This window comes from Hippoglossus stenolepis, chromosome 8 (assembly GCF_022539355.2).
Source record: "Hippoglossus stenolepis isolate QCI-W04-F060 chromosome 8, HSTE1.2, whole genome shotgun sequence".
Taxonomy (NCBI): Eukaryota; Metazoa; Chordata; class Actinopteri; order Pleuronectiformes; family Pleuronectidae; genus Hippoglossus; species Hippoglossus stenolepis.
In genome coordinates, this window is record NC_061490.1 from 9,844,557 (window position 1) to 9,872,518 (window position 27,962).

Genomic DNA, 27,962 nt, shown 5'->3' on the forward strand with positions numbered 1-27,962 from the left:
AGAGAGGAATCAAGAAGCACTTCCTGTTACTCAGCAGTGAAGCAGCAAGCTGAGAATATGTTTGAACTCCTTTATCGCAAGAGGTTATGTAGACACGGCTTCCTTTCCGAACCACAATAACAGATTACCTATCACCACTGGTCACCCCCCCCTCATGTTTCTCTGAACTCAGTGTTCCAAAACATGTTTTTTTTCCAGTGCTGCTCTCATAAAGACAGACACAGATTATTGATGTTAAGCTGAGGAAACAAAACTGCAAACTTCTCTTGACTCAACGATGAACTCCAGCATATGAAAACATCTGATTCTCTTACAGTTGAAGACAACTACACACTCTTCCTGGAATAGTCTCATCTGTCTCCAGCGTATTTGCTATTTACAATTTTGACTACTGTGTGTAAAGAAAACTGTTCCTCAGACGTTGGAAAATATCAACAATCCTCTTCAGCGAAATTCTTGTTTCAGAAATACAACAACAGCTTAACAATTCATAATACGTAAAAAAGTTTACATGATTAAGTATAAGGCTAAGGTAGCGTTTCCCACACAATTCATTCAATCTATGTCGGTAGTAGGGGTGAAGTAGTTTCACTGCAAATAGTGCTGCACACAGCTATATGATGCAGGAACGGAGCAAGACACCAAGCTAGAGATCTCTTATCGTATAATGAGTGAAAATATAAAGTGACATTTTTTTTATTCATTAGGAATTAATTAGGATATGGCGGGTAGCCACAGTCACATGGGAAACACTGGCTAAGGTTTTTAGCTTATCAAAAGTACTTGCAACTAGAAGGGCGCTCAGACACTCTCTCTCGCAAAGTTAAAGAAAGGGAAAAAATATTTCTTGATCCACCCATTTATCCAGATCCACTTCAAACTTAAATGGGTTCTTAATTTGTTCAGCAGTTTTGGCATAATCCTGCTACATAACAAACAGACAGTGAAACAAACACCAATGAAAACATAACTTCCTGGGCAGAGGTAATAAGTAGCCTACATTAATTGTAAACTCAACTTAAATTCTTATACTAACATTTAGAATATGTAAAGCAAAAAGTGCAAAAAAAAAAACAGACAGTGCAATGTCACATACAAATTGCACTTATCCTGAATTTGATCATTTGTGATAAAATACAATGTTTTAAACAACTGTCAGCTTGTCACCATGGCCTAAAATGTGTCATCTGACTATTTCCAGTGATCTATCTATCTATCTATCTATCTATCTATATATATCCAGAGACGCTGACCCTAATTTTGTGAATGATTTTAACCTAACCATATTCCTACTATGATTTTAATGACCGCCCATAGTTGTCTCTGCCTCTCCGAAGGCCATTTGAGGCATTTACTTTCATTATAACAATCTCATCATCCCAATAGCTTATATTACCATGTCAGTGTCCATTACTGCATCTTGTAAGCCACCATTAGTTGACCACATAAGCTTGTTCAGCGCAGAGGGAGGTCTGTGAAGAGGGGAGTCATCATAGGAAGACGTTCTCATATGACCAGCTATTCTGTGCCTAATCCTGCTCTCCCTCAATTACGCACAAACACATATGCATGTTCTTAACTGCACACACAGATGTCAGGTGAGGTAGCATGCTGCAGAAGTGGGAGTGTTCGAAGCGAATGACAAAACCCAACAAACATAAAAACACTATAAAAACAAACGAGCTGGCCCAATTCCAGCCCATCCCTTGTGAACAAACCTGCGTCTGCACTATTGTATTTTAAGAAGTATAGCGTGACATCTGCTTTCACTGGAGCTTGAACCTGCTGAGGATGATGTGTTTCTCTCCTGACAAGCAACGTGTGCCAGTTTTTTTCCCCCATTGTATCTTAATACCACCTCCAGCAACTGCAATGCCAAATTTCATGTGAAAGTACAACTTGGATTCAGATTTGATCTGATTTGACATGAACAATTGTTCCTAGTCATGCACCACTCTTTAATGCCAATGCCCCTGGGATATTGTCCTGATAAAACCTGGCTGCTATGACACCCTTTACTCTCATGAAACTAAATCCTTTTTAATCACATTTTCACAACAAACATGCTGTTAATCTTTGAACACTTCACAGCTCTGCTGTGTCCTCAGATCAGTCAATATGCTGCAGAATATGTTTTAAAAAGCCCATGAAATCCAGACTTTCACTTTCTACAGAATTGCTGCTATTCTGTTATTACTGTGGAATACACGCATGAAATCTCTGTCACTTGTTGACCTGAAGCTGAACTGTAAAGAAGACCAGAAAAACACATCAGCATCATGTCCTCAACAAGCGACACCACAAAACAGAGAAGTGAAACATGAGAGGTGTCCTGCACCACAACACGACCTTGCAACGTGTAGAAGCACATGAATATACATGAGACTCCTGTGTTCGGGCAGGGAGACGGTTCAGAGAAGGCATAAGAGCGAGATGGATAAATCTATTCTTAGATAAGTCATTAAGTCCTGAGATGACCTTCCCAACTCCTGTTATGTGTAGCTGCTCTTGTGACTCCCAGTAGTTTCTCAAGATTTCAGCCCTGGTGCCTGTCATAACTTTTAATTTGACATGGGCAGGTAAATTACCATCCCCCTCTGCACTACCACAATTTCAATATTAGAAATAATCCCAGCAGCAATAAGGAGCTCCTTAGTCGAGTCACAATGATCACAATCACAAAAGGAAAACAACAAATATTACACATTAATTATAGGTGAATATCATGGAGGAGGGTGGTAACACATCTCCAATGGTCCACTGGTAACTCTGGAACTGTTAATCCAACTCTACAGTTATAAACTAAAGTGTAAAGATAATGGTTGAGCTGGTTAGGTTGAAGATAACTTCTTCATGAATACACTTGGACTGAAATGAAGCCTGGTCCTTGTGTTTTAGTGGAATTATTTTCATACCTTCTGCCTTTTTGCTTTCAATGCTTAACTTATACTGTTTTTTTTTCTAAGATCAAGACATACTGCGAATCGGATCATTCATGCTGGCGTTCGTAGCATCATCAGTAAGTTACAGTTCTCATCACACATTTCTCAGAATTGTTTTTCTGCTCCTCTATGCACACTTCAGTTCAGTTAATCAATCTAAAGAGAATAACATCATTCTCCATTCGGTCCTGAGAACAAAGTTTCCTCTCGATAACAAGCTTCAGCCTCAAGAACACTAGCTCCTCCAAATAAACAAGAGCTATTATCACAGGGAAGGAGGAAGGATGTTGGTTGCTAAACAACATTTCCCAGCATGCCGCCATAACACTATAATGAGACTGTTGCTCTAGTGTAGACGATACAGGTCACCCTGACCCTAAGGTGTTGAATCTCAGGTCAAAATACTCAAAGTAAAGGCCGTGTCAAACAGATTGCTGATTTCAGATGGACTAGTTCATCATTTCACTCATAAATTTAGCTTCGCGGTTTAATCTCCCCACCTGATAGCCCTCAAAGCCAGCATGTCCCATGATGGGTGTTGGGGCCTCTGGTGGTGCTGGGGCCCGTCTCTTCTTGATTTCAGCCATCCTTGACATATTCGTGACCGACTGAGACTGGGCCACGGTGATGGGCCGATCTTCGATACTGGAGACTCTGGACACACACTGTAGGTGAAATCAGGAATAAAAGTAAATATGTATCTAAGCATACATATGAACAAACATGTACTTGTAGAGGAGTCTGCAGTCTATTTTCTAACAAGTTAAGATGATCAAAACACATAACAATTTTGTTCTAAACCAGGGGTAGGCAACCTGAGGCTCTGCAGCCGAATGCGGCTCTACAGCCCCTTTGCAGTGGCTCCCTGTACAGTGTGGTGCATGAACAATTATATTTTTCGTGAACGATGAACTGAACGAATCAGTTTTCATATGATGAATGTGAACGCGAGTAACGTTCAGTCTTGCTTATTTTTAAAATTATCATCATATCAGGCCATCATGTGAAATACCAGTAGCGAGAGAAAATGTGTGTGCGTGTGCTCCCAGACACACAGGCCCCGGGGCTCCGCCCCCCCTCCCCAAATCACTTGCTCAGAACAACACACAGTGAAAACAGAGCTCGTTCACTTGAAGCAGCCGGTAAGTGCCTTTGTTGAAGAACAGTGGAAACAGTGAAACACAGAGTTTCTCTTTGATCACAGCTGCTTCATGATCAGAGCAGAAGCTGCAGTTGGTTTGTACCGAGCTGGAGTTTCTGTTTCATCCTCCATTCTGACCTGCTGTCACTTGAACTAATAAACACTCATCACTAGTTATCAGGACCTGATCAGTACATGTAGTAACTTAGTGTTTGTTTGATTCGCTCCAGAGTTTATGAGGCTGCATTTAAACATCATGAAAAATGACTCGTCAACATTTTTGTGCTCAGTACAACACGAGACGAGACGCTCACAGTCAGGACTCAGTGTTAAAATGAGAGGGGCGACACGCAGACATGATCTGACACCATCGATTCATAACTAAACACATGATCGCAAGTTTGTCACATAAATCATCCCAATAAAAAAATGGAACAAATGAACGTGAACTAGTTCAGTTTCATCTGCATGCACTGAACTTTGAACTAGTTCATTTTGTGCCAGTTCACAAGTGTGAACTGGCACAACACTGAGTATAACAATATACAAAACATTATAAGCTGTGTTATCAAATATTTGTTTGCGGCTCCAGACGAATTCTATTTTGTGGAAGGCTCTTTTGATAGTAAAGGTTGCCGACCCCTGTTCTAAACGTATAAATTATTCAAGCTGCTGTTGCACGACCCATGAATGAAATGCCATTACATTTTGAAAGATCACTCAGGGATGACTTTATGTCTGTTTTGGGCTCATCTAACATGGAGGAGACTAGATCAAACTTGAGGAATAATACATGTAAATATATGTATTAACAGATTTGACATTGAATTAAAAGATGAAAAATATCCTGTTTCAACAAAACACAATTTTTAAATGTTTATATGAATGCAGATAACTTAAAAAGCATTTCGGTTAATGTGTTCCAACTCTTTTGCTCTCCACACGGAGTGTTTATCTGATTTACATATCTTGTTAACTACCATACAACAAAAGCAGTGACAGAACTCACATCACCGGCAGAGTTTAATTCAAGGATTGATTTAAATCTTATTACTTTATTATACAAATTAATTTCATATCTAGATGAACTGCCATCATTAGTAGGGTTCAGAAGTTTAAAAGTTTCACATGCAAATGCAATCGGCTGTGTATGTTTTGGAAGGTAAAGTTCATTCTTCAGTCACACCAGTTATTGCAACATTTATTTGACGGAGTTAAAAGAGCATACATATTTTCAAAGGGTCGCTGCTCCTGACTTAAGGCATTAGTACGAAAAATAGTTTTCAATACTTTTGATCAAAGAGAGCCCAAAGTGCTCCTGAATATCTGAACCTCCTCATGGCTCAGCTTGGTACAGAGCTTTGGCACAACGGGGGAAATCAACACCCGCCTCCCCATGCTCTCAGAAAAGTAATGTTTAAAAGCAGATTAATTGATGCGTTCAGACAATGCCTGGATATAAAGCAAGTTCAGATCATTAGAATTAATTGGACCCAAAGTTATAACATCTCACAGTGGGGTGGGTCTGGGAAAAGAACAATACTTCTGTGAAAAGCCTTGAGGAGAGAAGTCCAGTAGGCTTACAGCTTTTTTCACATTCTGATTATTTTTGATTCTTACAGTTACTAATATTTTAGTAACAAACCTGTTGCGAGCACTTCAGCCACTTATAACCTTTAAAAAAATCTCACTTTATATCCAGACACTATCCCCATTATATTAAAAACTTATAGTGAGTGTTGATGTATCATGTGACAGTAGATTATCAAAATGGAAAGAGGGTGGAGGACAGACACAACATCCAGAATAACACTACCGTTTAACACGAGACGGATAATGGATTGGCTTGTTCAAAGTGTGTCTTCAATCTAATGAGAATCAAAACACTAAACCATCATCTTTAAATACAGAATCGATTTGACCTTAAGCTCACACTGCAACGTGAGTTCAGTTACAGGGGACGGAAACTGTTACTTTCTATACCCTTGCTCCTTTTCAGGGTTTGAAGTTTGGTTTTCCATCTTAGCAGTAACCAAGGTAACAAATACAGCTTTACACCAAAATTAGTTTTTTTTAAACACGGGTAGACCTGCTAAGAGGTGACTGACTCCTTCCCCATTGCCAGCAGAGGAGTTTGCTTTTCTGTTCTTTTTCCCCTGGTGAGTCATGTTCAACGTCACCAACGCACTGAAAACTGAGGTGCTCTCTCACCTAGCTGGCTTGCCAAGTTTGCGAGTTCACCAGAGTGTCATGTTTCAAATCCTGCCAATTGGAGTCGGAGCCCATTAGAACTTGTGTCTAAAAGCCAGATGTTAGCAGTTGTTAATAGATTTTTTTGACTAGATGAAAGGGCGCTTTAGTATTTCTGTGATTCATAAAAAACACAAACAAATATGTAAAAATCCCACTAATTGCAAACACGAAATAGGGACATTAACATTGTAATAACAACTTAAACTTGAGTTAGAATAAAATTACAGGATGAAAAAATTTACGGTCAGGTCAACGCGTGGCACACTGTGACTGACAGGGGTAAGAGCAGGGCACGGGCGGGGGCGGGGTAGTAGAGATGGCATGTGGAGGTTGACAGAACAAAAAAAGAAATGTTGGAAGTGAAAGATTGATGCCATTTCCAGCTTTTGAAAAAAAGGAGCTTGTTTCTCACCTCCCCAAAAATAAAATGTTCAAAGCAGAAAATTCACATGAACTCTGCCTGACTTCCTCACCCTCTCTCTTCGACTTTTTCCCCTTGGTGAAAAATCTAAAATCTGTCAAAACAGCCAGAGAGGAAAATACTAGCAAATGCACTCCAGCACTTGAGGGGAACCCAAGCTCTGGGTGCGCTCAAATTTTCTAAGTGTGTGTAACCTTAAAGGAATCTATTAAACATCTGCATCGCCAGGGGACATAATTAAAACAATGCATCTCAGGAGAATGCCTAACTAATCCCACTACAAACCACAAATGTAAATCTGAAAATGATAGTCACAGTCTTTGATGGCCTTTCAAAAATGTCAGAATCGCACTTTGTCTCACTTCAGAGGGAGAAGAATACTCCTTCACATATATTGAACGAGGAGAACTAGTTCTCCTTTTGCAAAGTAAAACACACAATATTGGTTGGTTATATTGAGAAGAGTGAAATTAAATTAATGAGAAGTTGCAGATTTTATACTTTTTAAGGTTAAGCTACACTTATAATCCAATATTGAGAAAGACGCCGCAACATTCAAAACAAGATCATAGTTTTGTATGTATATGTCCGTCCTCTAGACTGAAAGTCTCTTTCACCTATCACTGTACCAAAGATCGCTGGTGGTTGGGCGTGGCCAGAAATGTGCACTTTTTTTACCTGTGACCTCACCTAACAATGATGTCATGGTGTACTGGTACACCATCGTGTAAACTTCTCTCTGCAGGATCGGTTGTATCAAAAACAAGACTCTAATGGGGGAGTCACTTTGTAAACACAGATATATAAAAAATATCACCAAAACTTAAATGTAGAGTTCTACAATGACAATATCTGCACCAAAATTAATTTCAGAGTGCATTTGTGAAGGCTGTGGCATTATTTTGGAAAATAATCAGGTAGGTTTTTGGTCCATAAGCTATATGCATCTTTGCATTCTACTCATATATAATATCAATTACTTCACTCGATAACAATAATTATCACAATAAATGTCACATAATTATTTCTTTTAAGTAATAAGTGAAGGTTTTATGAGCAGAGAATGACAAACACTTGATAAACATTTTATATATATATCAAACCCTTGTTATATTGCTATTAATGAAAATTACATTGCAATAATTAATTATATTGTTTTATTTCCCATTCCTATTGGAATGCATTTTACTTGGTGAGACTATATCAACAATTTATGCCACTTAGAAATCCTTGATATTCAACAGTTTCTGTATTATCTTGAGATTTAGAATCCTGCTTCCTTAAGTGGTATCTGAACTTTAAGGTCTGAAAAACGATTTCACGGTTGTGAGGCTCCCAAATTGTTGCCTCTGGTGATTGCATTCAATTGCTGTTATCATGAGGTTAGCAACGGTAGGATGTCCTTCCTAAGCTAACAAAGTTAAGTACCTAAAGTGGGGCCACATTTCTGCCACTCTGAGATTGTTTCATTAATAAATATGATCTGATTGATAAATATGGGCCTTGGTTTTATTTAATCTCAAAAAGAAGAAGAGAATAAACAAGCACTAATGTCCCTATTTTATGTCAGAAGCAGCATGGCTGTATAACATGATGCTCTCTGACCATGTTAGTGTTTTAAGACCACACACACACACACACACACACACACACACACACACACACACACACACACACACACACACACACACACACACACACACACACACACACACACACACACACACACACACACACACACACACACACACACACACACACAGTCGATTAGCCCCTAATGAACAATTAGAGATAAGAGGCTGGGCTTTTAGTGCTAATGTAGCAGGGTAATCTGATGCCTTCAGGCTGATAACACAGTATGTGTGTGAGTTTGCTTGTGTGCACAAATGCATGTGTGTGGTCTGATAACAGTCCCTGACTGAGAAACAATCATATCAGAGAGAAAAAGCCCAGCTGCATTAAATCCCATTGGAAAGAGACAGATACGGCTGAGAAATATCAATATAATTAAATAGAACTTAGCTCTGAATGTCTCAGATACATTTGTGTTTTGAATAAATTCTAAACTTTCAAATCAAAGCAAATAAGAAAAAACTGTTAGATTTGATGTCTTATCATGCTCTGCTGCCATGTTTCCCCCCCTTTTCCCTTCACTGTCTTTCTTCATTGTTGCTGGGTTTTTTTCAAATCCTAAAGAAATATTTTGAAGGAAGATATGTTGTCAGAAGTATCTGATGAAGACATAAAAAACACAGAGGATGAAGAAGAGCACACAGACAGCTTAGACAAGGAAGGAGAGAGTGGTGACAATGATTCAACAACACAGCGAACAAAGAGGGAAAGGGTGGAGAAGTTAAACCAGGGGCTTTGTATTTCACAGAACGAGTGAAGTGAACATGAGGGGGGGCCAGGCAGTGTTTTTTTCCTAGCTAATAAAATAAAATGCCATATTGATCTGAGGTGAGCCACAGATAACTGCTGCTCAACTGAGCTCCATGGCTTCAAAATCTAATTAGCGTGATTGAGTTATAGATATAAAAGATGGAGAGTTGCTTAATGCGGCATCTAAATGTACGTCTGGTTCAACATGGATGCACTTCCCACACAAAAACACACACATACACACAAAACTTCTATTTGAGCATTGAAGCCAATGTTAAAAGATGATTAAGTTTTGATGTTCCCAGCCAGAAATACTTTTGGCTGGTTTGAGTTGAATCATTTATGGCCGATCTTCCTGGGTCACTGATCATGGATCAGTACTTACTTTACACTACCTCATTCATGATGACTGCTGGATAAGAGCTATATATATATATATATATATATATCACTATCCAACAGTGTTATCTAAAGTCATTATATTAGGCAGTAGACACTGGTAGAAAAGAAAAGGGAGTGGGAGCCAGAACTGCAGCAGCACTGTTCCTGTATTGGCCTGGGATGAGCAGACGACTAACCTTTTGAGGACAGATGCTGCCCTCTGGAGGATATGAGCCCACATAACAACTCAACAATCAAATTTTACAAGCGCAACAAGGTCCTATTATGTGCTTCAAGGAAAATGTCCAATATATATATCCTATTATGTGGCCATTGAGACTCCATAGTTGATGCTAACTTTGCACAATCTCCCTTTGTGATGGATATTCAGGGAGACAAGTACTGGCACAAACATGAGAGCAAGCTATGTGAGCCTTCTTTATTTTTCCAAATGTACAAGATCTTCACATTAATCGTTTCTTGTTTTTTTTACTATACCATCTAATGTCTAATTACTAATGATTCAACTGCTGTCATGATTAAAATTGTACTGATTAAACAATAAAATATTTACTCAAAAAATTTCTAAAATAATGACAAGTTAGAATTTGTTTTTCATTATGAACCAAAAAACTTAACCAGCCATAAACAGAAGTTATTTGGTATTTAACTTATTTTCAAAATGTTGATAGACATCATCACCTGTTTTTTTTATCAAATAAATGTTGCAGACTTAATTTGTCAAACTGAATGCCATATCAAATTATCAACAGTCATGCAGGAAAGAAGAAGAAAAGAATGGACATAACAACAGGAACCACCAAACCACATGATGAATTACTCAATGCTGTTACTGCCTTTTTTTCAGTTTGTCAACCCTGTGGTGATGTTTGAAGTTTGTAGTTTGTGTTGTTGTTACTGATCGGTCTCATATTGTAGAAGGGTTTCTCTTATTATGTCCACCTGTAAGATATGAGTGGATTGCTCCAGAGATGCGTTTAAGTGAGATGACAATAAAACTAAATCCCACTTTCATTTCACTTATCTGGACATTTCCAGATGTGTCAGTAATACTTACATTGGGTTGTGTGTCAGTATTTTGAGTTACTTTATCATCACAGTCATCCATGTCCACAGATGTTTCCTCCGTCTGCAAACGGAAGGCACAGCTCACATGCAGCATTCAACTGTTCAGTTGCATCATGCATTAATCCTGCCTCAGCTATCAACAGGAATAAGCATCACTGGCATGCACCACTCCACACCACAAGTTAGTTTGTAAAGTATTGTGGTTTAAAAATTCGCATTGTGCAGATAAATCACACCTGAACTTTGTGGTCAGTTATTTATTTTGATCTTATTCAGTAATTCTCAGGTATTACTGCAGATAAATGAAAACATTTTGCCCAAAAACAAAAACAGCAACGTGGAGTCTTACCTTGGATTTCCTCCTGCTGAACTGGAAGATACCCAGGAGGCCTTTCTTCTCTGCTTTGCCCAAACTGGTGGTACTGGAGCGAATGGAGTCTTCAAAAACAAAAGAGTTAAATGAGTGTAGAAGCAAGGAGATAAGGGTCATGCTGAGAACAATTTTATGAGGAATTTAGTAGCAGTGAGAGGCAAATTGTTCTTACATGCACAGATGAATTAGGTGAACAACAATATTCACACTTAAACATAATCCAGTTAAGTTGCTTCACTCAGCAAAGAGAAATGTCTGTTTTTTGTATTCTAAATACTTGATAGCTTGATATTGTCTAAATACACAACTTGTTTGCGTGTACTGATTTTCCTCAGCAGAGGGCGCTGTGGCTTTATTTTTCTCCAGCACCCCCTCTCTCACCTTTACAGTCGACAAAGCAGTAAATAAGAATGTGTCCAGATAACACTGTTGGCTTGAGGACAGAGCGAGAAGGTCAGCCAACCATTAAGAACATCGCAGACCTATACTACTGCGTTGTTTGGCTTCTAAAAAAATGTCAAGGTGAGTTAATCATAAATCATTTAAAGCGGTTGCCCATTGATGATGTTGGCACATATTACATTGACAAATTAATTATTTGAAGGCAGACGACTAATAAGCAAACACGCATGTTAATCGCACTAAATAAGGGAGTTAATAAGCAAGCAGGAGTCCATTGGGTTAAACGGCTACATGGATTTGAATGGAACCAGCCACACAGACACGACTTATCATGACTAATACCTGAGTAGTTTAGAACTGGAGCAGAGGCCATTTTATGCAGGAGAACTGGAAAACATGAGAAGGTGTGAAAAAACATTCAGTCGTACTAACTAAAGAACTGATTGTGTTACTGAATTTGCACGACAACACTGTTGGTAGAATTTAACCAGAGGTTTAAAAAACATTAGCATTTTATATACTACTACTCTGACATAATCTAAATAATTTATAGATTTTCCTTTGATTACATGTCCTTTACAATAACTGCAAGACGTTAAAACCAAGATATAATCATTGTGTAATAGTATCTGACCATATAAATTACATAATGTTCAAAATGTTCCTGCTTAAACCATAAACCACAAGTCTTTCCTCACAGATCACACACAATGACAAGAATGATAACTGGGTGTGGACTGTTACCATGGTAATGAACAACAACACCAAGTCTTACACCATAATTTAACTTCCCACTAGACTTATTATTGAAACCCTGAACAGAGTCAGAAACACAGCAAAACCTTATATTTCTTCCTAAGCACTTTCCAGGCCCAACACAGCAGTCTTTTTTTTCTCAAATCCACAAATTTTTATGAATATCGGGGGCCCATGAGAACTATCAGTAGATAATGCTCCAATAGCTTGATGAGTATTGATACATGCCTTGATTAATTGACTATTTCAGTAATTAAATGCAACAACGGGATATTATTCCAAATAATACAAGAATTATTTTTGAAATCCATACATTTTTTAAATGATTTTGACTCAGTTTCAATAGTGTGAATTTTACATTGAGTGATATAAAATGCACCATAACCTTTGAAGCACCAGAAAATGACAAACAGAATCATGTTTAACATTTACCTAGAGTTTGATCGTGTACGTAGAGCTCCTTTATCCCCAGCTCTGTCAGAGATTTATCCAGCGGTAACTCGCGGCGACTGATGCCGTCCCTCAGGAGCAGGACATGAGCAGGGTCAAACTCACACTTGTCACAGATGACTGGTGTCAGAGCTTGGAGTGGTACCAACGGGTTGACCCGTACCACCGCCTTCTGGCTGCCGTGGTAGTTCACCATCAAACGAACTGTTTTCTGATACAAACGGGAGAATAGAACAAAAAATCAGTGTCTAACAACTAGCTAATGAGGACACACTTTTCTCATTCTGCAACAGGATTTTCTTAAAAAAGAAAACTCCTTTTTCCAGTGGACCAGAAAAGGAAACGGAAGTATACAAAGTGAAGGTCTTGTATCAGCTACATCTCTGGGATAGACAAAAAGGAAAGAGGTTGGTCTCAATATAATAAATAAGACAAAAATAATCAGAGCTTACTGAGTGTCCTAGCAGACAATTGATAGATTTGAGCATTTAAGCAGTAACAACTAAAAAAGGTTGACAGACCAGACAGAAAAGGTAAACTGAATTGAGCTGCCCTATGAATATTAAGTGTTAAAAGATTACAACAGTACAATGTTTTACCTGTAATTAACTCACTCTTTAATCTTCTTATGGAATAGGAACAAAACACATGTTAAAGGTGAGGAGCAGAGGAAGAAAAAGACACATAAGTGAAGACACTTCAGTAATGAGTAACTCAAGGTTAAAGTTTGGTGGCTGAAAGAAATTCTAACATTTAATAGGCTTGAGATAGTGTCTGTGTTTATGTAACAACACATAGTTACATAGTCAATCCCACAACACTACATAGAGTCCTGTAATGAAGAACAGACGGATGTGGCACTGTGTACTGCGAGCTTTATCACAAGTGGTCTGCATAAGCCTCTGAAAAAACACACAGTCCACTCTGGAGTCAAGAGGCTAAAGAATAAAAAAAAATGGCTCTTCAGTTGGTGGCCCTTCAGTGGCTTCTGTATATCACGTTAAGTGGCCTGCGAAGTTATGTATTACTTCAGGGAACAGGGCTTGAAATACTGGAATGTGCTTAGGGTGCAGGCTTCTGCCAAGGTCTTATCATTTTACAGTTATCCATTAGTTTGACAGTCAGCATTGTTATGGAAATATGACAAGAGGAGCCAGTTTGGTTTCCTTCCTTTGAAAGCATGAATGAGCACAGGGAAGATTATGCATTTTTAACTCACAGGTCAGGAGAAATGGTCCTTTGATGGAGCGAAACAAGGGAGATGGCTTTTTTTGTTGTCTTGGGTGTGTTTATGATGTGTGCCAACAGTGCCAATATTTACCAGTCTGGATATGTAAGGAGTAGATATCAGATGGTTAAATAGACCGAAAGAGGGAAGAAATACCTGCTATACCTTGGCAGATGTATGAATTAGTCACTATCAAAAACCATCATGAAGGTGTTTGACCCAAAAGTGAGTAGCTTTGTTAAGGGTCTACAAACAGTGTATTGCAATCAATACATCACATTTAAAAAGGTTGAGATAAGTTGAATGTTTATTGTAGTGTCACATCAAGGATTCAAATATCACTGAAATACTCATACAGACTCTACTGTCTGTTTGTTTTGTCATGGTTTCTATTCATGGTGAGCTTTATTCCTCATTTTCCAGTAAATTATACTGTATACAAATATAATCATTTTGATTGTACTATATTTTACTCAATCATATTTCTTTTTCATGGCCGCCTTACAGCAGGATTCATGGTTTCGATTCCAGTTTGGCATTGATAATGGATGAATTCATCTTTCATAATGGATACAGTTTTTTGTCCAACACATTCATTCAATGAGAGTAGATCAAGTATTAGAAACACCTCTAAATATATCTACTATTAAGTTGATTCAACCTCCTCAACAGTTCCAACACAAGCCAAACATTACAGTCCTCACAAGGGAAGGATTTAAAAAAGTTTAGAGGCTACATAGTTTTATCTGAGCAAATCTAATGAAGTGGGAATAAAGCACACAGTATTTCAAGTGTGCATTTTAACTGCTGAGAGTGGTGGTACAATGAGCAGACATGATGGCATGACAGGATGACTGTCGGCAGCGTGTGAAATAGTGTCAGTCTCTGGCCTGAGTCCAGATAGGGTCAAAAGGAGAGAGAGCAGCCAGTGAGCCCTAAGAAGAGCAGAGAAATAATGCATGGTAACTAAAGGTAAGGCACTCATCAAATATTCAAACTGTAGGAGGAGAACAGAGAGAAGCCAGAGAAAAGAGGAGAGACAGAGAGGCTAATGCTCAGTCGAAAAAATAAGTTCAGATAGACAAGTGAGCTGTATAAACACATACAAATTAAATATAGGGGAAAGGACGGATGAAATGGCACACGAGTAAAACTGAGGGAGAACTGACACCAACGTCATGCTTGGCCAGTTTGATCCCAGCTGGCTTCCTACCTTAGCATGGGCCCTTACAGGTTTCACTGGCCTTGCTTTCTGCCAGCAGTCAGCGGTAAAAGGTAGAGAGGGAAGGGACGAATATTATACAGGGCTTCTGGGTAAGGTCCATGCAGACTGTACAACTATTATAAAAAAGGAAAAGCTCTTTCTCAGGCATCCTGGGATACATTCATCTGCATTGCTTCATGCGTAACACACGACAAAACATGGGCATATTGGAGAAGTTTTTTTCCTGGTTGTCATTATCTGACTTGTGTTATTCTACTTGCACTTATTAGTTGAAATATATTAGTAATGTGTCTGCAATCAAAAAACATAATAATCCAGGCCAAGCATATTCCACCTCGTTTAAGAAGGTTTTAAATATGCTGTGACAAGTAGAAAATCCAAAGAACATCCAGATCACAGAATCAGGCTCCTCTGTGACTCACCTCTGGCACTTTAGGCGCCGGTCTGCGCAGCACTTTCTCCTCCCAGACTTTCTCCTTGATGAGGACACAGGCCACGTTGAGGGAGCCCAGCAAAGAGTTGGGCTTGAACCCCAGAGGGTGACCCTCGGGCGACAGCAGCTCTAGGGTGTGCAGTGCCGGGTTCAGGTGGTATCGGCTACAGAGCTCGACCAGTAGGTCCATCAGCGCCTTACTGAGGGAGGGAGAAACCGAGGGAAGGGAGGAGAGAGAGAAAGTGAAAGAGGGGGTGGGGGGACGAGGGAGACAGGGAGCGAGGGAGTTTGGAAGAAAGAGGGGAGAGATGGGGAGTAAGGGAGAAAGAGAGACAGAGGAAGGGGAGAAGATAGGGTTACAACGCCTGCCTAGCTTAAGCTCCGGTACAGAGAATAGTAATAATGTCATACAACAAACCAGATGAGCTTAGAAAGAAAGATAGACACAAAGGACAGGAATTCACAGAGCCATTTTCACAGCCATAGTTTAGAATGACGGTAATCAAAAGGTTGTCTTTCTCTTAAATCCTTCTGTTTAAATACACAATTTTTGGGACATTTTGCACTGATTGTCTTACAATGACAGGATTTTACTACCAGAAAATGCACACCCAAATTTAACCATTTAACCAAGAAAAAGTTCACAGCTTAGAAGTGTTCAGATACAACTTTACTTTTGCAGGAGAATAAAAAAAGGCCATTTATCGCATGCTGAATCTGTGTAGTTTATCTAAACAGAACCTCTGAACAGCTTCCCATGATATAATGGCAATAATAAGCTAATTTCACATGCATGTGTGTGTGTGTGATTGTGTGTGTGTGGTGCAGTTAGTGAGGAGACCTATAGTGGTATCTGTCAATCATCAGATAAAGAAACCAGGAGACAGTGTCTGTGTTTTCTGGGAACGACCAGATCAGATGACAGAACTGAGAGAGATACTCCTACAAAGGACACTATTGATGACGATCACTAACAAATGCAAAGAGTCTTCAACTAAAGCGACAATCTGCAATCAAAACACACAGTGTCCTGTGTTAAGAGCTTTTAAGCCAATTTAGAGTAATCCAGTATTGAAAACATGTCACTTTTCAAATGTCTGGTTTTACTTTTTTAGTTTGTGCTTGTGGCCAATCACTGTTCATTCCTAGTGAGCGTCAACTAAAACTTTGGTATGGTCCAAATCATACATTTCTAATAATGGAAAATAACAACACAGGAAGTTATGTTTGAGATTATGCATGAGACAGACATTTATGTTTTCATTTGATTCATTGGTGCAGTCATAAAATGACTTACTGAGTTTGAATATTAATCTAAAGGTAAGCAAGATTTTAGAACAAAGAATCAACCAAATCTGATTATGAATATACTGTATAGCTGAGTGGAAATAATGAATTATCTAACTTTATAGCTACTTAATGCAGATAAGTTTGTGTTGTTACAATTGCCGACATCACTTTACAACATTTACTGTGTTAATTAATCAATTGATAGTTCAGGGGTTGTACTATTTAGTATTAGCCCTTTATAGGACATATGTGTTTAGGACACCTCAGCAATATGAACTAATACCATGTGTGTTATCAAATATCAGGTTTTGATATTGTTAATGAGCAGTGTCAGAAGGACAACAGTAAACACAGCACATCTGAAGATAAAATGTAATGTCACGCATTCCTTTCTGTAAATGATCTGGAATAAGGAAACCCTGATGGATGTCCAGTTTCATTATCTTATATCAGATAAATAGAGGAAGCTAGACATTAGCAAAGTGGAGCCCTTTGGCTGTAGTACTAGCCACAATCTTTTGTAATAATTTTAAGCAATGTAGGCCATCTGAAAGGGTTGCATAATAGTTCTACATGTTTAAGTGAACAAATATACTCTGATAAACTAAAATACCTTCTTCTACAGTAGTTAGAAGTCTCACAGAGTCAGTGGCTGGCCTTTTAATAATGATAAAAAAGAAGCTTCCATGCTTTTAAGCAAGCACCTTGTTCTGTGCCAGGGAGGCGTCCCTAATTTTCTGCCCCAAAGGAGAGAAGCTCATTAGGGGCAGAGGACAGTAGCAGGTCAGGCCTAATCTGTCCACTCTCTGGGACAAAGCTTGTGCTGAGACTGGGAATGGGACCCCTCGACAGGGCCTCCCTGGCAGAGCAACCCATACAGACCCAACAACAAACACGTCTATTACTGTTTGTCTGGTTAAACATAAATTACGGTTAATATATTGACAGAAATAGATATTAAAATGTAAGTGTGAATAGACATTTTGCTGTGAGAAAGAAGTTTTTATAAGAAACAAGTGTAATGTAAAGTAAAATATTTGTGTCACAGTCCGTTTCCTCTCACCTGCCGTCCTCTGTTACAGTAGTCTGGTATCCATGTGGCAGAGTTAGCTTGAAATCCACTTCGGGCATTAGCACATTCTCCTTGGCCTCCATTCCTCCTCCATCAGCGTTTTTGAAGATGTGGCGTGGGGCGGGCTGAGGGGCCTGCGGCGGAGGTGGGGCACGTGCCTTCATTCTGTTCCTGATCATTGACAACAGCAAAGACACACAATAAGGAATATTATTAACTTTTTGTTGTAGTTTCCTTCATTGTAGGTTTTCCTTTAAATAAAATAGGTAAACAACAGGCATTCATACATGTGGTACTTGAGTGTCAGGTTTACAAGACAGTCAACCGATCCAAAAGTTGTGTTGCTAAAAAAAAAAAATGTATACACTCACTATAAATGAGTTTATCATTTTTTAGTAACACACCTTTTTCATTTGAGGAATTATGTTCACACTGTAACTCTTTAACTGTCTGTTGGTTGTTTGTCAGAATTATGCAAATACTACAAAACAGATTTCCCCAAAATTTGGTGCAAGGTTGGGATTTGGGCCGAGAGAAAAGCCATAAAATTTTGGTGCAAATCTGGAAAAGAAATCCATATTTTTTCTCATCACTTTCTCTAACATAGGGTGTTTTTTTTTTTACATTTTCACTTATTTCCCCAAGGAGTTTTGATCTGGCATATGTAAGTGACTGATTTATCAGTGTGTGCATTTTGGTGCGGTTCAAAAATAAAAATCGGATCCAGCTTATTTACTGTGGTTTCACAAGGTGATTGAATTAAGCCTTGGCTGAGGTATGCGCTCTATTGACTGCCATTGTGGTCTATTATTGTTTAAACAAATTGCATTATGTAGATAATTATGCAGATGCTCCATGTTTAGTCTCAGTAAGACAGCAGCGCATCGTAACGAACAACAACCCACTGTCACCTCCTCGGGAGCAGACTGAACACCAATGACTTTATTCTGTTTCTTTCTCTCTTCACTAAGATTACATAACACTCTACAGACATTCTGAGATGATGAATTTGTCAAGAAGAGCCGGTCTTGAGCAGCTGTTTATCCAACTTTACCCAGACTCCTCTGAATATTAATATAATCATTAATAATAACACCTTCTCTAATATTTAATCACCCTTAAGAATGCTTACTCTTGCTTTTAGAAAATGTGTCAGATTATAATTTTTTTCCAAAAATCATTCTGAAGGAAAATTAACGCAAAAAACATCACTCATCATATTATTAACTGATTGGCAATCCGTCATGTGTAGTACATTCTTGAAGCACCAATAACTATTCAAAGCAGCAATATCTGGGCAGACAAATGTATTTGTAGGCTCAGAAAAACATAGACAAGCGCACAAATCCACGTGCAAACCACAGCTCGTATGGGTGGAGACGTACCAGATGTCAATGACATGCAATCGACGAGATGCTGCTATCTGCACATTTGACCTCGGTTCAACATAAACTGTGCTTAGTCTGACAGAGACAGCTGATTAGACAGAATTCAAACACTGCTACAATGACAAATAGCTTTTCTATACGACACGTTTCTGCACACACTCCCTGTCTGTCTTCACAACACAAATAATAGATGTAGATAACTTTCAAAAAAACATCCCACTCACGTCAGAGGCAGTCCTTGAGTTGATTAAGTGTTCCAAAAGTGTTATATATCAGACTGTTTATAAATCCAGTTCCGAGGATTCGCCTGTTCCATTGAGAATGTGCGCTGGTTGAGTATGATGCAGTACCCTTCAAGGTAACGCCCAGAGAGGTGAGAATGCACATGAACATAGCGCAGTGAGCGGACTCTAACCTGGCTTAAGTTAATCATTAACAGCTACGTCGAATATCAACAAACTTTTACACACAGGACACATTATGCAATGTAGAAAATGCTTTTCAGTGGATGAACATCATGGGACTGACAGACAATATAGTCTCATCACATGAAAATAATTTCTAATCATTAACTGCAAGGGGTTGTGACTAAAATTGATTTAAAGGGGACATAGCATGCCCATTTTACCACAAGTTGATATGGTTCCTTGGGGTCTTAATGAAATGTCTGTAACATACTTTGGTCAAAATACCACAAGGATCATATAAAACAGCACCCTTTTTACCCTGTATAAAACAGCCCTCCACAGAGTGACCTGTTTTGAGTGCCTGTTCCTTTAAATGCTAATGAGCCAGCTCCCCCCTCCCCCCTCTCCCCCCATGATTTTAAACGATATAAATTACATATTTTATATGATATAAATTATCAAATATGCATCCCATACTTTGTATTCCCCTTGTTGTCCTGGAGTTTTAATTTTCCCAATCACATAATTAAATGTCCCCTCTGCCCATCCACTACAAGCACACAAGCAGACAGACAGAGAGAGAAAGAGAGGGGTGGGGGCTATGAAGACCATCATTTACCCCCGAACCCCGACATTCAACGGGTACAACAACCAGCGGAGAAAGCAGAATCGCGGGCTGACCTTATATATACAGTCTATGGGGCTGACCAGCGCGGAGAAATGCTCGTCCCGTGTGAACAGCCAGGCGGCTGCGTGCTGGAGAACGGCGCTGCGCTGCCTCGCAGCGGCGCTTCCGCGTCCGGTGTTAAACCGGCATTACTACTGTACCCCGGCGTAACTACTGTACCCCGGCGTAACTACTATACCCCGGCGTAACTACTATACCCCGGCGTAACTACTGTACCCCGGCGTAACTACTGTACCCCGGCATACAGTAGAGCTGAACACTGCGGAAGTCTTCCACACAGCTGGCAGTGTGGAAGACCCAAGCAGCGCAGCGCCTTTGCGCGCAGCCGCCTGGCTGTTCACACGGGACGAGCATTTTCGCTTGTTGTTGTACCCGTTAAATGTCGGGGTTCGGGGGTTACAGTAGCGCTGAACACTGCGCAAGTCTTCCACACTGCTGGCTGTGTGGCGCTGACACAAATTCCAGCTCACGCACGGGAGAGCGAGCGGTCGCGCACGGGAGAGCGAGCGGTCGCTCCCGAGCAGCTGCTGCAGCCTCCCAGTCCCAACGATCCAGACAAATGCCACATGTGAGTGAATCGCGGGCTGACCAGCGGAGAAATGCTCGTCCCGGTGAACAGCCCGGCTGCGTGCTTGGGAATGGCGCTGCGCTGCCTCGCAGCCTCCGGTGTAAACCCGGAAGTAACGAGTGTGGGGGGGTGGGGGGGGTAGGCCAAGACCATGTAGGGAGACTTCCAGTTCCTTGTTACGACACAATACCCAGGAAGCGCAATCGAGTTGCTCAAGCATGACGTTTCTGACTTAGAGGAACTATAACAAAACGCGCGAGTGTTTTTTCCCCAGAGTTTTTGGGTTGGTAGACATGCCAGATACCCACATTAACCTGTAGAAGCACTAACAAAGTGGAATTTGCATGCTATGTCCCCTTTAAGACATATATGGTTTACTCCTTTAGTTATTAAGATGGGAAAAGATGAGCAGCTTAGAGACCAGTAAATGTATGAGATTCTTATATTTTTGAAGGTAAAAAGAACTGGGCCCTGTAGAACCGAAGGACTGGGCCTCAGCCAGGCTTAACACAGTCACCCAGTATCCTTCTCTCCATCTCACTTGCTGTTTTTCTCACCATAACATTTGACTCTCCCCCATCTCCCTCCCTCTCTCTCACACACAAAGACTCCTTTAGGAAAAGCCTAGTCTCCCACAGAGTTAGAATGAGCAAGTGAACGAGAGAGGAAGAGTGAGCAGGAGAAAGAGAGGCAGCGAACGAAAAACAAGAAACCCTGCTCCAGCACAGGGGGCAGTAAGTGCTGAACTGCTACAGGGGCTGAATTTCAAATGGGCTTTGGACACACACACACACACACACACACACACACACACACACACACACACACACACACACACACACACACACACACACACACACACACACACACACACACACACACACACACACACACACACACACACACACACACACACACACACAGCGAGAAGGTTACTAATGGACCTTTCAGAACCACTTGGTTCTTCTTACCTGACTTAGCATTAACAGGGATATATTTCTTTCACTATATTCAATTAAATTAGATAGTTGTTGATTTAGGTGTTTATAGCACTCAAATTAATGTTCTATCTAATGAATCTAAGTAAGATTCTGGATAAAAGATGCTGGATTCTTTTAAACTGCCAAAGGTGCTGAAGACTCATGTGACAAAATCATCCAGGACAGCGTGTGAGCAGCTGGAAGTGGAAAACAAGAGTGAACAAAGAACACCACAGATAAAAGTAAACACTTAGGATCAAACACCAAACTGTTTCAATACTACCCTAGTGGTTGGCAAATGTAAAACTAAAATCATCCCAGTTTACTTTTCACACAGCCTTTGCTAACACTGGGACACAATACATAGCTAGTGCAAGATATTTAGCAAATACTGCAGATGGGTTGTCAATAGCTTATTTCAATATAAAATGATGAATATTTATATACTATATGTACTGTAACTCTTAAAACAACAGAGAACAATGGTAGAAGCCTCTGTTCATTTTGGATACAGCCATATGATGGATACGAGATTCCGGATTATTTACAGTTACATTTTAGTTCCTATACAAGTGTATTTCAGTCAGACAACTCATTTTAAAATGCAGCAGCAGAAAATAGTTAGGGTGAGTTTGGAATCTAGGAATTTACTTTATCACTTCCCTAGATAAGATTGCATTGATATAATCAGGAGTGATTAGCAAATATCTTAAACCCGCCTACAGGTGGACGCTGCGTTTGAAGAGGGGCTGAATCAACAGACAGCAAAAGTGACGCGGGACAGCAGAGACATTGACAAGGTTGATGGGAAATCTTTGCACCTTAAATAGATTGGGAGGGCGTGTATGATCGAGGATTGTGGAGAATGATGCATGTCACATGATCAGAGCAATGCAGCTCGAGTTGCCTGTAGCTTGCAAGTGTTGCTTCATTGGTTCCTACAAGTGGATTTCTCTCTCCAGTTGAAAGCTTCAGGTGTCTATGATGTCATTCTGAAAGGCCTAAACTGAGCAGTGGGTCAGTGATAGAATACAATATGTGGAATATTTAAGTGTTCACAAACTGTTATACCCATTACCTTTGCTCTCAGTGAAAAGTAAACAACAGTGACAGTTTAAGACGTATGCTTATACACAGCCTACCACTCATCCTATTTTCTGTCTCTGTGCGATCCTCTTTAACAGATTAGTCTCAGTGTCTACATGTCTGCGTGTGCACATTTTCAGTGTGTGCATGTGCACGCTGCCGCCTCCCTGACCCAAATACAACCATGCTTATTCCTGATCACAGCCCCCAGGAGGATAAATCATGTCTGTATGTGTAAGAATGACTGTGTTTGTGTGCAAATGAAAATATACTGATCAGTAAAAATATGAAATAGAATAGTGCATACATGCAACACATGTGCTATGCAAATAAATGTGGTTACAGTCAGATGCTTCGTTAAATTACATAACACTGATCAGACACACTGGAGACAACTTCCTTAAGGGTTTTGTTTTTCTTGGGGAAAGAAGTAACTGTCAAGGACTGTATTTATCCCAGCCATGGAAACACAGCCTTAAAACCTCCCACTGTGGAAGGTCTTGTAAAAATAACGGAATATTTTAGTATATGCTCTGAATAGTGCTCTGTCAGCATCATCCTGCACCAATACAAATTCCACTCACAAGGGGCCTGTTTTAAGTTGAAAACCATCTTTTGCCGTCTCACTTGATAGCTCTCTTCATCAGTGAGAGCGAAACCGACATTCTGACCCAATGTAAGAAATAAAGTCTTTTGTGGATGTGAGTGAATCCATGTATGATTTAAGGTGGCACACAGAGCTGCAAAGACTCATGAAGTCAGTAAGTCGGTTCAAGAGACGGTCATCACATAGACAGACAGCCAGACGTGTCCTCAGTCAGAGACGTCCCGTCGGTGTGATACAATAGGATCACTGCAACAATGAGTTACTATCCTTTAATGAAGACAACCAATTGGGAATGGAGCAGATTAATTGGCCAAAAACATTGCGCCGAGTGACCTACATTCATTATGTGCTTTCTGAGGATATAAACAATGGATGAAACCAAAGTGTTGTGGCATTTAATAAGGATTAAACAATATAAATGTCCCCCATTTATTTGAATATAATAACACTGTACAAGACAAGATTTCATCGGAGCTAAAAAGCCTTTCCTTTAGGTTGATGGTTTGACCTCAACAATGGTGATTCAATCCTTTATCTCAAACCGCTAGACTTACTCATTCTGCTTAAGAAAATCACTAAATCCAAAAGTCTGATATAAAGTATAGAAGTGGTACTGTAAAATAAATGACTGTGCTCTGGAATTAATTAAAAACAATGCTGTAACTTATGTTTTTTTAAATACAGTGAAAAAAGATACATATTTTCCAAATGGACTCAGCTTGAAAACTTGGAATATTATTTGGAATAGAGAACTCAGCTGAGAGTGCAAACATCAGCAAAGTGAGCATGAGTGCCACTTCAAAAGTTCAGTCACCCACTTACATGCAAGTACTCCCACATGCACATTATAGCCACAGCCACAGTGTGGACACTTGAATTTTTCCCTCCTTTTGTGCATTGAACACAGCATGAATGATGCACATCCTGGACCCTCCGCCACTCCCCTCACACTCTAAACACACTCACACACACAATCCTGCTACCAACCCAGCATACCCCTTGGGTGTCATGGTGTCCCCATGGCAACCTATATTTATACCACTTGACTGCGGAAGAGAGCAGGCTTCAGTTTAGTAGCAGCTGTGGATTTTCGATGCATGCACACAAAGGGTGAGTGACCCAGAGACAGAGAGACAGAAATGAGCAATGACACAGGGAAAAGACAGAAAGATTATCTGTTTAATAAGGGAGTATTGGAGACATGGGAGCCCAGTAAAGCATTTGTTTGCAGTTGCTAGGCACACAACTGTCTAATTCAGCATATGCCTTGATGCTCATATTACCATTCATGTAGTTACAACCACAGCTCACTGCAATGCCAAGTGAACTGTCTCAATGATAATGCCACTGGAGAGATGGCACACACACCATAGCCTCATTATTCACTACTACAGCCAAGAAAGAAATGTATGACTCGGTAGGCATTTTTTGTATCTCTGTTGCTTTCTATGGGGTTAAAGTTTATGCTACTCTGATATAGGCAGTTAATCTCTGATTTGTTTGGTGAGCAAGGTGGTCCCATTAAAAACTGCATAAGAGGAGGCAGATGTTGGCGACATGAATAGCAGAATAACGCCACTGCAAAATTTCCTAAAAGTCAATATGGCGCCTAACATTATACATGTCAACCATGACTTATTTTTCAAAACATCAAAATATTCAAAAGCACCAGCTGATGAAATAAAATAAAATAGTGCTTTATTTACAGTGGTATGTGGCTCAATTTCTCAAACACAGGGTCAAACAACAAATCTCGCCTACTGCACCTGTTGTTCCATGTTAGTTTCCATGCAATCTCGGAAACCGTTGAACGCTTCCCCATACAAAACACAATTAGCGATTCTTTAATGGGCGTTTGAGGTGCAGTCAACATTTCGGCTAATCTCTACTGACGGATATCGGCACATAATGCACATAAATATGTTCCACCTCTTTGGCTTTCCATACGCACTGCTTACCTGCAGGCAACCTAAGCCTGCTCAAACATGATTGGTCAAACTAGAAATGGGGACCAGAAGTCTCCCAGCCCCATATTCACATGCAGAATCTGTTTGTAGAGAGAAGTTTGCAATTTGCATGCATTATGAACTGTCTTAAAACCTACTATAAAAGGTATTTGTTTTATCTGCTTAACCAATATTTATCAGGTTGTACACGGCGTCTCTATCAACTTTTCTAAAACAACCAGGTTAGAGCTCTGCACAATCTGTTCCACAGGAGTTAGAAACAGTGGCATAATAACCCATGGGAGAAAAAAAAACAGACAACACCACACCTCAGGTGCTAAATGAATTGTTGCTCGTTGGGATCAATTATGTTGCTAACACTACAGTAATCTAAGGGTTTTACTTCCAGGATATACTGCAGTGACCTCAGTTTGAGTCAGCAACCGGTGATCCGGGAGTATCAATTTCACACCTGCTTAAAGGAGAGAAATCCACTTACTGTAACAGCACTCCACCCGACCCACCCTCTCCTCCTCTCTCCTATCTGCTGCCTGACTCTGTTTACTCAGGGAGTCATTTTGTCCATTGTGACAAGTGACACAGAGGCACGTTGTTAACAGTTCAAAATTAGATAAACATACAACAATAACTTTCCAAAAATATGAGCAGGCAGCCAACTTCCTTCTGGAAAAAAACGTCTTTCCATTAGAGATATTATTTGACCAAATAGGACAGGAGCTGAACAAAAGTGCTTCACAAACGTAACAAAATTAAATAGCAACAAGTAAATGAGAAGAAAAAGTAGTGCAATGATAGTGTCTTCTGTATTGTGTGTGAAGTGATCCCAGGTGGCACAAACCTCCATGGAGAGCAAAAATAAAGGGAACAGAAAAGGTTTGTATGGGAGAAGTTCGACATTAGAGAAGGAAGGAAGGAGAGAAAGAATGTGGAGACAGAACAGCAGGAAATAACAATTAGTCTGGTCTCTATTCCCCATGCTGCTCTTTCAATTAGAGAGAGCTGCTGCTGGAGAGATGAGAAGATAAACACTTACATTACAAATATTGCTTGGTTTTAGCAGACAGGCACAGCTTGTAGGCATCCTGGGGCCCCTTGATTTAGAAAAATGTACAGCACAAACCAGTGAAAATATACCTCAAATAATGACTTCACTTTTCACTATTGAATCCATTTTTTTTGCAAGACAAACAAAAATGGATAATCAAAAAATAACACAGAATATATATATTTTTTGCATTTATAAATATCACACGCTGACTCGTATAAAATATAATCAGCTAATAGGAAAATAAATCACTTTTTTGTTACTTTTATTAGAAAGAGAACACCTAATGGCAAAAATACCACCATAAAACCATGCATGTGTTCCCCGCTGACAGCCTCTGCTAGTTTAGAAATCATTTCATAAAAGAATAATAACTGTTGCTACATTACTGATATGGTGGCACGGAAATATGTTTTCTCTCTGATCGATAGAAGCTGGCAGCAGTGTTGAATGTGCTAAAGCTGGGAAGCATGTGGAGAAAGTGCACTCCACCACCTCTGCCTTATCGGGCCCTAGCCCTGCTATGGCACGTCAGCTGGTTCGAGGAGTCCAACTCATGTGTGCGCACTCGCACACAGTCCGTCTGTCTTCCTCCCTGACAAACCCACATGCCACAGTGACTAACGTATGAGAGCAGGCTTCCAGAAATAAATCCGAGCAGCCTGTAACAGCTGCATGATACAGACAGATGGAGTGTTACTGTAGATTCTTGACACAGGCAGTAGTTTGTTGTTAAAGGTGTCTGCCAGTGCTTTCTTCAGCGGGCGGCAAATATCAACAGAAAGCTGGATAACGTAGTGGGGTCTGAGGAGCACAACAGTCTATAAATACAGCCAGTCTAGATGTCTCAAATGTTTCCAGTGTATCATGGCGTGGCTGTGGAGCAGATATAGTCACAGATCCGGGGCTGTTTTGATTATGCACAGACCAAGGAAACATTTATATTATCCTACTGTGTCTGGCCTTATAAGAAACTCCTAATAAAACCCACGATAGAGATGAATTGCATGCAGATTAAGCAAAGATCCAGAGTTTCCATACAGTGTGAATAAGTGCAGTACTGCGTTAGGAAATGAACTACTTCATCTCACATGCTTGTTTTTTTTTATAGGAATAGAATATACACAGAAAGTTTAAAACCTAGGCTTTATGAATCAGTCTCGTGCTATGTTTACTGACCCTTGTTAAATACATAAATCAAGCAAAGGTTATACATAGACGTAAGATCAAATATGCCAAGTCAGTGTGTACTTTGCTCGAGTCTCTATACTTGCAGAACAAGCCTGTGGAAGCATCCACAGCATCCACACCCTTTCTATTTAAAACAGGACAGTCTGTGAAATGGATGCAGATATCACCACACACACACTGTACCACTGCCAACAACA

At 39.9% G+C, this 27,962-nt stretch overlaps 1 protein-coding gene across 6 annotated transcripts in view; it reads right to left on the bottom strand.

The window, feature by feature from the left end:
• Positions 1-27,962, bottom strand: part of cobl (cordon-bleu WH2 repeat protein) — a 57,443-nt gene that overhangs the window by 23,809 nt on the left and 5,672 nt on the right. For 3 of the 6 annotated variants that reach the window (XM_035164137.2, XM_035164141.2, XM_035164135.2), the window contains 7 exons: positions 17,830-18,009; positions 15,466-15,676; positions 12,573-12,801; positions 11,727-11,771; positions 10,959-11,047; positions 10,599-10,670; positions 3,443-3,607 (listed from right to left, as the gene is read on the bottom strand). In XM_035164137.2, the coding sequence (XP_035020028.2) occupies positions 3,443-3,607; positions 10,599-10,670; positions 10,959-11,047; positions 11,727-11,771; positions 12,573-12,801; positions 15,466-15,676; positions 17,830-18,002 (984 nt within the window). In that variant the 5' untranslated portion in view covers positions 18,003-18,009. The remainder of the gene's footprint in view (positions 1-3,442; positions 3,608-10,598; positions 10,671-10,958; positions 11,048-11,726; positions 11,772-12,572; positions 12,802-15,465; positions 15,677-17,829; positions 18,010-27,962) is intronic. The other 3 variants (XM_035164138.2, XM_035164139.2, XM_035164140.2) reach the window with 3 other exon arrangements.